We start from the raw sequence: 11,233 nt of genomic DNA, 5'->3' as shown, positions 1-11,233 counted from the left end.
TGGAATTAGTGAAGGATGATAACTCTGATAAGAGTTCTATTTATCAGTCATTATATCCTTGTTCCAAAATGGGGAGACAGAGTTGATCGATGAAGATTTGCAAGGAGTATTGGAGGAAGGAGAAGTGATTGTTGACAAAGGATTGAAACAGAAGGCAGAAGTCGATGGTATAGAAGAAGATTTTATTCAAGCAGATGTTGAATCAGTATTGACTTTGCCAAGGGAAGAAAATCAGGCTCAGTAGCTCGGTGTCACAGACATTGAGGTTGCAGATGAAGTTTAACCAAATGATCAGGAGGTGATAAAATGGTATCCTGCAAAGCCTTCTGATGATCAAATTATCGAGAGTGATACGGTAGATACTCAAAGTATGGAAGACAAGGGCAGAAGTTCAAGTGATTCAAAATTGAAAAAGGGTTCTCCAATGAGGCATTTGCATGATCTGGTTTCACACAATATATCCAATGAGGGGAGGAGCCTATTATCAGAATATAATGCAATTGCTCTGATAGAAGACAAGGAAGAGAGCATGCAAGAATCTCCAATAAGTGTTAAAACTTTATCCCCAAAATCTGTAGCAAAGGGTGGAGAAAAAGGGGAAAAGCAAGTGGAAGCAGAAGTTTCAGTCAGAGTGATGCCAAACAGGGGTGCTGCAAAATCCATCTGTAAATGATGATGATGAAAGCCTTTATATGGAATATAAGATCTGTTAGAACTCAGCAAGCATTTCACATGCTTCAAATGTTGCATAGACATCATCAATTCACTTTCGTAGCTCTGATGGAACCTTTCCAACAGGCAAGGAATGTTGAAGTCTATAAGAGGAAACTAGGAATGAATATTGCTGGTGCAAATAGTACTGGCAAAATTTGGTATTTTATTGAGGTCAATGTTGATGTGCAAGTTTTGTTAGATACAACTCAACAAATCTCTTTTAAATTAGTGCTTCTTGATCAGAATAAATCTTTGGTTATTACTTTAGTATATGCTAAATGTAATGAATCAGAGAGGTTGCACTTATGGGATGACATTTATCAGGTGGCAGACTCTATTAATCTTCCACGGCTTGTTGGAGGGGATTTTAATGTAGTTTTACATGAAGATGAGAAGATAGGTGGGATTCCAATCCAACCTCAAGACTATGAAGATTTTGCTTTCTGTGTAAATTCCTCTAAATTGATGGACACCAGTTTCAGAGACAGTCATTTTACTTGGTGGAATGGTAGAGGAGGTGCAGACTGCATCTTTAAGAGGTTGGATAGAGTTTTCATTACTCAACAATTTCAGCAATGGTTTGCACAAGTAGAAGTTGAACATCTCACAAGGACAGGTTCTGACCATGCTCATTTGTTCATTACATTGGGAGAACAAAGTCAGGCATCTATTAGACCATTCAAATTTTTGAAGTTTTTGACTGAGCATCAAGGATTCTTGAGCATAGTTAGGGATAATTGGTCAAGTAATCTGGATGGCAATCCTTTTATGTTGTTTAAACAGAAATTGAAGCATATAAAAAAGATTCTGTCTGCATGGAGCAAGGAAGTTTATGGGGATATTTTCAAGCAGCTGATTATTAGAGAAGAAATTGTGAGGATCAAAGAAGAACTTTTTGAAGGGGATCCTTCTCCTTTGAACAGAATGGTACTATAACAAGCACAGGCTGAACTAAAGAAGTATTTGCATTTTGAAAAGGAATTCTGGAGGCAGTGGAGGCAGAAGGCTAATGTTACTTGGTGTGCTGAAGGGGATAGAAATACAAGTTTTTTCCATAATCTTGTAAATGGTAGAAGGAAGAGGTTGCAAATTAAAAGAATTAGAATTCAAATGGAGATTGGGTAGAAGATGTTGTTCAAGTGGCAGTGGAGGCTGAAGAATTTTTCAAAAAATAGTTTTTTCAAGAGCAAAAAGCTACAAATTTTAGCTTACTTAACCATGTTCCATCCTTAGTATCTGAGGAAGATAATGAATTATTAGTTGTTGTTCCTACTGCTGATGAAGTCAAACAAGCAGTGTTTGCTTTGAATGGGGATAGTGCTTGTGGTCGTGGTGGATTAACAACCACTTTTTTCAGGCTTGTTGGCATATTGTTGGCCCAGATGTGCTTAATGTGGTTAAAGCCTTTTATGATGGTCACAATCTTCCTAAATCCATCATTCATACAAATTTGGTTCTTTTACCAAAAAAGTAAGATGTTCAGACTTATGCAGACATGAGGCCAATCAGTTTGAGTAACTTTATCAATAAAGTTATATCAAGAGTGGTTCATTGTAGATTGGAGGGCATCTTGCCAAGGCTTGTTTCACCAAATCAATCTTATTTTGTGAAGGGGAGAAGCATTATTGAGAATGTTATTCTAACTCGGGAAATAGTCACATATATAAGGAAGAGAGGAAAACCAGCAAATGTAATCATCACGTTAGATATGGAAAAGGCCTATGATAGGGTGTCTTGGTTGTTTTTGATCAATTTCTTCACAAGATGGGCTATTCAAAAGGTTTTGTGGATATGATTTGGAGACTTATAGCTAACAATTGGTATTCTGTGATGATCAAAAGTTAGCCACATGGATTTTTTCATTCAACAATAGGGGTCAAATAAGGTGACCCTCTATCTCCAGCACTATTTATACTGTCTGCAGAAGTTCTTACAAGGGCCTTGAACAACTTGTTTGATGATCCTATGTATAGAGGCTTTGGCATGCCTAAATGGAGTGCATATCTAAATCATATGGCATATGCAGATGACACCATAATCTTTACCTCAGCTGGCAGATACTCATTGAAATTAGTAATGGAAGTGTTGCTAAATTATGAGACTATCTCCGGGCAAAGAATGAATAGAGATAAGAGTTGTTTTTACATGTATAAAACCTGTGCAATGAGTCTAGTTCAAGATGTGACACAAACCACTGGTTTTACAAAAGGTGAGTTGCCATTCAAGTATTTGGGATGCCCAATATTTCATAGCAGAAAGAAGAAAGCATATTACAATGATTTGATAAAGAAGGTGAAACACAAGCTCTAGAATTAGAAAGGCAAGTTAATGTCTTTTGGAGGTAAAGTTGTGCGCATAAACAGTGTTCTTCAAAGTATGCCAATGTATTTGTTGTCTGCAATAGTCCCTACAAGGTACACTATTCAAGAGTTACATAGAGTATTTACCAGGTTTTATTGGAGTAACAAAGAAGATAAAAGGAATAGACATTGGGCCTCTTGGTTAAATATGTGCTATCCAAGACAAGAAGGTGGCATGGGATTTAGATATCTATTTGATGTTTCAAAAGCACTCTTTGCTAAGCTATGGTGGAGGTTCAGGACTAGCTGCACTTTATGGTCCACATTTATATGGAACAAATACTGCAAAAGGCAAATTCCAACTCTAGTAGGGTGGAAGGGAGGATCTCAGCTCTGGAAAAAAATGCTAGAAGCTAGGGATGATATTGAACATGCCATTTGGTGGGAGCCTAGAAATGGCTCATCTAGCTTTTGGTTTGATAACTGGACTAGGATAGGACCTTTGGTTAAGCTGATACCTGCTAGTTTTCAACTCAATGAAGATATTGAGTTGAATATATTGAAGATGTGAATGAAGTTATGACACATGGAACTTGGAACATTGATCTGCTGCATCACACACTGCCTGCAGATATTATTGAATATATCAGGTCTGAGTTAACTATCAATGAGAGAGAGATGACAAGTGACAAGGCTTGGTGGTTATTGACAAACACAGGCAAATTCACAGTGAGTAGTGCTTGGGAGGCTATTAGACAGAAGAAACAGGATAGCTGGTGTTTTAAAATGATATGGACCAAGGGCTTACCATACAAGATTTCTTTCTTCCTATAGAGGGTCTGGCACCACAAACTTCTAGTTGATGATGTTTTGGCAAAAATTGGTATAAATATGGTGTCAATATGCAGATGTTGTACCTTTCCCCAACAAGAGACAATGACTCACGTTTTTCTCACAAGTGAGTTTGCATCAGATATCTGGCAGATTTTTTGATCAGCAGCTGGAGTACAAGGACCATTTGTGCAGATTAATCAAACAATTTCTAAATGGTGGACAGCAAAATGTGGAGCTCAGTTGAAACCTATCTATCAGGCTGCTCCTGCAATCATAATGTGGTAGATATGGAAAAGAATGAACACTATTATTCATGGAGGGGTAATGTCATGAAATAAGGTGATATTTGAGATCAACAGGAATTTATGGCAGCTGGCAAAGTTCAAGTTCCCATGGTTAGATATCCCTCACAGTTGGCCTCTTTTGGTTCAGTTTTTGGAAAAGTATAAACCACAAGTAACAAGCAAAGCAGTAGCATAGAATTGTCCTCCTAATGGTTGGTATAAGTGTAATACAGATGGGGCATACAAGAGCAGCACAGGTCAAACTTCATCGGCATTTTGTATTAGGAATAGTGAAGGAAACTTAGTGCATGCTTAGGCAAGCATTATTCCAGATGCATCTTGTATTGTTGCTGAGGCAAGAGCAATTCATGAGGGGGTAGAATATTGTGTTGCAAATCAATTGCTTCCTCTGATAGTGGAAATAGACTCACTCTTGATGGTAAAAGTTTTGAATGATGAAAGGGAGATACCTTGAAAGATTTGTATGATGGTGCATTTGATTCAGGATTGGAGAAATAAAGGAACCATACAGATTGTCCATGTACTCAGAGAAGGCAACAAATTGGCTGATTTTTTAACTAACATGGCTGTTCATTTAACTAACAAATTATCAGGAACTTCCATCAGTGGCTAAAGGAATTCTAAATGCTGATAAACATAATATGCCTTGATTCAGATTCAAGAAACAACATGTTAGAGAACAAGGCTGAACTTCAAATGATTTACAAAATGCATGATTACAACAGATCACAATCAGGCTGGAAACTATTGTCATCAGTTCATATCTAAATTCTAAATGCTTCTTGCACTTGATTCTACTAGTTTTGGAATTTGATGTTTGATTTCCCTTGAATTTATCTTAGTGAAATATGTGGAACCTTCTAGAGGTCTTGAGAGAAGTAGAGAAGTCGGAAAAATGAGAAATTATAAGTGGGAACATATATTTATACTTGGAAAATACTCAGCCCGACGGGAGTTATACGGACCCTTATACGGTTCGTATAAGTGATCGTATTTCATCATCAGGGAAATTCCTTTTTCTGTAAGGTTATACGGACCCCTTATATGGACCGTATAAAGTTATACGGACCGTATAAGTGGTCATATAACTCCGTTTTTCCTGAAGTTAATCTCGTCGATTCGTTTGATCTCTAATCCTTATGGAACCTTCTTAGCACTTGTTTAACACTTCATAAACCATCTAAGGAGCGTTATACCTTTTCCTCAAGGAATTATTAAATAAAAATTAGCTCGGTACTTTGCAAACCCTTTTCAAAACACGACTCATACTTTACATTCTTCAATGAACTTTCTTCTCTTACCTCGAATGTCTTTGGAATCTCAATTAGAGTCGTTAAGTACCCCTTCTTACTTGTAGGGACATCATATAAATCTACCCTGTGTTAGTCTCTCTACCACATGACGACATGAAATTTTTCGAGGTGTAACAATTTCTAACTTTGTGGCTAAGTATTTAAACTGTCAATAGGTAAAGGCTGAACATCAAAGGCCTGAAGGCCTGGCTCAGAATATCGAGATTCCGCAGTGTAAGTGGGAGGAGATCAATATGGATTTTGTTATGGGGTTACCCCACACAAAGGCTAAGATTGACTCGATTTGGGTTATTGTGGATAGACTCACAAAGTCGGCCCATTTTCTCCCTGTGAAAATGTCATATACCACAGTGGAGTACGCCAAGTTATATCTAAAAGAGATAGATATATTGCATGGTGTTCGGACATCGATTATATTGGACAGAGGTACTCAATTTACTGCTCATTTTTGGACATCCTTTCAGGAAGGGTTGGGAACTAGAGTGAAGTTGAGCACTACCTTTCATTCTAAAACTGATGGGCAGGCGAAGAGGACTATTCAGACTTTGGAAGATATGCTACAAGCTTGTGCAATCGATTTTGGGGGAAGTTGGGATGAACACCTACCTCTAGTGGAATTCACTTACAACAATAGCTATCAAGCGAGTATTCAGATGGCTCCTTATGAGGCTCTTTATGGGAGGTGTTGTCGGTCTCTAATTGGTTGGTTTGAACCAATTGAAGTGGAATTGTTGGGTCCGTATTCAGTTCATGAAGAAATTGAGAAGGTTAATCTTATTGTACAATGGCTCAAGACAGCTCAGAGTCGACAGAAGTCCTATATCGATTTGAGGCAGCGTGAGATAGAGTTTTCTGTCGATGACAAGGTGTTCTTGAACGTGTCGTCGATGAAGGGAGTAATGCGGTTTGGTAAAAAGGGGAAACTTAGTCCCCGTTTCATTGGCCCTTACGAGATTGTTAGAAAAATTAGGATGGTGGCTTATAAATTTAAGTTACTATCTAATATGGCCATGGTGCATCCTGTGTTTCACGTTTCGATGTTGAGGTTCTACAAACCTGATCCTTCTCATGTGCTGAACCATGAAGAGATTGAAATTAATGATAGGTTAACCTATGAAGAAAAATCGGTTCAGATTCTAGATCGTCAAGTTAGAAGGTTGAGAACGAAGGATGTGGCATCGGTTAAATTGTTGGGACGAAACCATAATACTGAAGAAGCTACTTGGGAAGCAGAAGAGGACATGAAGAAGAGATATCCTCACTTGTTCCCTATGGCAGGTATGAGCTAGCTTTGTAATTATTCGTAGATGAATCGTTCGGTTTGTTTGCAGCAACTTGTGGTTTAGTGAATCCTTTCTAGGTTATGATCCTGATTTCAGGATGAATGATCTTAAAGGGGGAATAATGTAACACTCTGTAAATGCGAGTTAAGTGTGAAAGTGTCTTGGATAATTAGACTTCACTGTTATGTGTTAAATGTAAAATACGGCCAGAGTCTACAGCCCATATTTTGAAATACGGTCCGTATACCTTGGGCATACTTCACCCTCCATCTTAGGTGGCTCACTGTTTTGATATCATAAAATACGGCCAGAGTTTATAGCCATTATTTTGAAATACGGTCCATATTTCTGGACATATTTCACTTGTTCCCTAAGACTGCTCACTATTTTAATTATTGTTAAATACGGCCACAGTTTACGGTCCGTATTTTGAAATACGGCCCGTAAACTCTGATGGTATTTCACCAGCCACCAGCTGTGTATATAAATAGCAGGATTCTGTTAATTTTATGAATTATTCTCATTCTCATAGACCCTAAGTACGAAAATCTTTTCTCTACGTCTCCTAACATAAAGGAAAGAACATCTTTAACATTACTAATCAATCCTTGCCTTAAACCCATGATTTTTAACATGGTTCTTGAATAAAAAACCTAGGGTTTGCAAGGTCATCCTTCTCAAGTTGATTCAAGCTAGGGTTTTGGGGTGTTCTTCATTATAAAAGTAAATTGTTGAATTACGTAAGGCTTAATTAAGGTATGTCTCTTTTGAACATATCTTTTGACTATGAAGGTGATTTGTATGTCCCCTTTTTTTTCTTTAAAAAAAAATCCTTATTATGGATGCATGTCTTCTTCTCCAAAGTTCTTTATTGAATAAAAAGGTGAACTTTTCATACAAAACCCTAATTCATGTTTTGATTGTGGTTGGTGTGTCTGAGGGGACAAGCCCACACTAAACCTTGATTGTATTATCCTCTATATTCGTACATGAAATCATAACTGTTTTCTTCTATAAGAGATGGTCATTAATGAGGGTTAATTGTTGGCATGGATGTTTTAAAAGGGAACTATGACAAATGAAATCCTTTTGAAAGAAGTAGAAACATCTTCAAGATTATCTATGAAACTATGGATTCCATAATGACATAATGAACTTTAATGTTAATTGATGGTGTGACTACTATGAGACAAATTGTGAATCGGCTTCTATGTCATGAACTTTGTTGTTGTATTTGTCCTAGCTACTCGGGAGGAAGGGTAGCCACTATGGATCCTAGTGTGGTAATTGCCTAGCCGTTTGGGAGGACGAGTGGCTACTACCGGGTTCTCTACCCGGAATGCGGTTAGTGCCTAGCTATTCGGGAGAAAGGATAGCCACCGAGAATTCCATATTTCGGGGTGGTGCGCTGTGACAAGGGAACCTTTACGGTCACCCCTTTTATATGCTTGATTCTTGGGCCTGTATTGGCATGTGTGATATTCTTATTCTCTCATGGAATTGTTGTTGATAATCATGATTAATTGAAAGGCATATTTGAAGTGGTAACTTGACAAGAGGCTTTATAATCGGGTTTTGATAATTCTTATTGAGATACACAAATTGAGTAACTGTTCTTACATTGGTTTCACATGATTTTCAGGACTGGTTTCTTTATGTATTATTGAACTTTATTTTCATATTACTTGTTGTCCCCGAGGCACTCACTGAGTACGAAGTACTTAGACATACCATCATTGTTTTTGATGGCATGTTAGGTAATGGTGAAGAGCAGGTTCTTTATACTCCGGGGTGCTGCTCATTTGGTGAGCCCACACATTCATTTGTGGGACACCCTATTTATTTAATTTCATTAATTATATTAGTTTCCGGGCTTTGTCCCGGTGAGTTAGACATTTATTCCTTATTCTTAGAAGCTCCTTAGCATACAGTCAAATGTGGGTAGAAGAAGAGTTGTTGTGTAACTCTTTCGGGCAAAGTATCGTGTTTTGATTGAATTATTTATATTATGAAGACTTTTGCTGATTTAATTCGTATATTCATGATTTGTTATATTTATTTTATAAACTGTTGGAGGCGAATATTGGACCTGGTTCAAGTGTTGTTATTGTGTCATTTAGGTTCTTCTAATGTTGTTCATGACGCCAGATGCCGGTCACGTCTAGGGTGGGTTTTGGGGCATGACAAACACGGTTGACCTACGTATTCTAATAATATGCCTTTGTAGATATAAATTGTTTATGATAAAAAAATTATTTCGGCTTATATTTCCACAACAAAAGATTTTAGCCATTCATGCGAAATACACCATGTTTCAAGAAAACAAAGTGAAAACATTTTGCCCAAATTTGAGCATTTAGGGTGTCGGACTAGAACACTTAGGCTAATAACCGAAGGCTTTTAACCTAAGTTGGACTCTACAGAAGTCCACCCAAAATAGTTTTAAAAGATATTTTTTAGTATGGAAAATAGTTTAAGGCATACTATTACAGTCCGCATTCTAATCTATTATATATATATTTCGCAATCCTTTAGTCCAATATCAGTCCAAGGTCATTTTGTGTCCATTTTGTTCAAATTGTCAACAGGTACGGTCCCAATTGTTTTTGTCTTGTAAGTCCATAAAATTTATCAAGTCATTTTTTTGTCCAAAATCATGATTAGCATTCAAAGAAGGTCCACTTTTTATCTGTAAGGCAGTCTTAGTCTCCAAAAATCATTTATACGTTTAGCATTTATCGAAAATTAATTTTTTATAGCTTAAAAATGGTTTTGGAAACTCTAGATTCCATGACCATTTTTTAAAGGTTCCAACAAACTCATTTCATCCATTTTCTAAGTAAATAATACAAGGTAAAGGGGGTTGGGCCTACCAACCCCAACAGAAATAAATGCAATTTTAAACTTATCCGCTCCAAATATGCTCCAATTGCTCAGCCCGTCCATAATGAGGTTGACTTGATCTAAGTGGGTTGGTGGGCCTTGTAGGACATACCAACGAATGGGGAGGTTTACAAATAAAGGGTAGAAATACATTAGTATCTAATCTTAAGGACATAAATTAAATTTACAAGGCCAAAATTTAAATTACAACACAACTGGGCTAAGCCCAATAACTAAATAAGCGGAGAAGGGACCGACATGCGGAAAAAAAAAACTGAACCCGTGTACAGGCCCAATTGGCCCAACTCTTGAAATCATGTGGGAAATTTTCTAAGTGTTTAACCTAGATATACATGGTATACTATGTGATATACTCATATATAGAGAGCAAAATCCCTTAAAGGGACATACCCCCCTATATACGCTTGATATACACTATATACTCGTCCTCTAAATACAACATTTAACTACTTATGAAATCCTCAATCTCCCCTGCAAATGCCAAAGGATTTTACAAGTTTATACTACTCAAGATTCGACTAACAATTAAGGCAAATACACAGTCAAGGTCACAATTTCAAGAACAAATTCAAGTAGGAGCATTAAGAGGCAGTCCAACCAACACAAGAAAGGGGGAAACAAGCAATTTCAAACCAACATAAGTTACTCATGAACCAGTTCCAAAACACTAATGCAAAGAGTAATATTTGAAGTCAAAACATGATCAATTAGACTAGAGTAGGATAATATCAATCCAGTTTTTGACAGACTTTCTCTTCACCATTTCTTTTCTAAAGAAAACTTGTAATCACAGGTCTTTACTAGTCTCACTTAGACAATTACCAAACCATAAGCAAAGTTTACAATCTGAATTCAATTATCAACACATCTTTCAGGAATTCAAGGATACCAGGGGTTCAACAATGGTGCACACAAAGTCTCTAGGCACAGATCAGGCCAAGCTAAAACAAACAAAAGTTACCAGTTTTGCAAGGCATAGACAAACTATGAAAATAAAAAAATGCAATCTTAAATCTCAATCCGTTTCAACACCTTGTAGAGCCAATGAAGGCCATTGTCAACTACACACATAGTTTTAGAGCTTAGCCAAGTAAAAACACCTACACAGATTCCAATTGATCTCAAGTATAAACCTAATCAAAGAAACAGCAATTCCCAATAGAGAACTTCCTCTATATGATCATGGAGAAGTATTCTTATAACACAACATCTTCCTCCAAAAAGAAGGGAATAGAATTAAGATATTTCCTATTAGTTTTTCTTAATTATTCAAGTATGTCAGTCCAAACATGATTCAAAGAGGGTTCTAGACAGTATTATTGCGGTTTAAAAGTGAGATCACACACTGGATGAAACTATTTGAAGCAGTCAGGCCAGATAATCAAGGTCAACTTCATTTTTCAAAAATGCCTACAGTTTTCTTTTCTAAACCCTTGCAATCAATTCTCTAGAATAGCAATTAGCTTACAGTCTTGACTTAGCATTTTTTTCAATATGTAAGGAATAATCTAAGTAGATGAAACGTTGAACTTTCACAGAATTCCCTGAACACTATATGTTATACCAAGTGCATTTTTAGT

The 11,233-nt window shown here is 36.9% G+C and overlaps 1 protein-coding gene across 1 annotated transcript; it reads left to right on the top strand.

Annotated features, from left to right (window-relative positions):
- Window positions 1–669: 669 nt before the first annotated feature.
- Window positions 670–3,585, top strand: LOC132624185 (uncharacterized). Its single transcript, XM_060339004.1, has 5 exons — window positions 670–1,641; window positions 1,693–1,759; window positions 1,948–2,184; window positions 2,639–2,923; window positions 3,119–3,585. Exons 1-5 carry the CDS (start codon window positions 670–672, stop codon window positions 3,583–3,585), a joined length of 2,028 nt encoding a protein of 675 aa, XP_060194987.1.
- The last annotated feature ends 7,648 nt before the right edge of the window (window positions 3,586–11,233 follow it).

The sequence above is a fragment of the Lycium barbarum genome, chromosome 12 (assembly GCF_019175385.1).
Source record: "Lycium barbarum isolate Lr01 chromosome 12, ASM1917538v2, whole genome shotgun sequence".
Lineage (NCBI taxonomy): Eukaryota > Viridiplantae > Streptophyta > Magnoliopsida > Solanales > Solanaceae > Lycium > Lycium barbarum.
The sequence above is the reverse complement of the archived record's forward strand: the minus strand, read 5'-3'. Positions and strand labels throughout refer to the sequence as shown.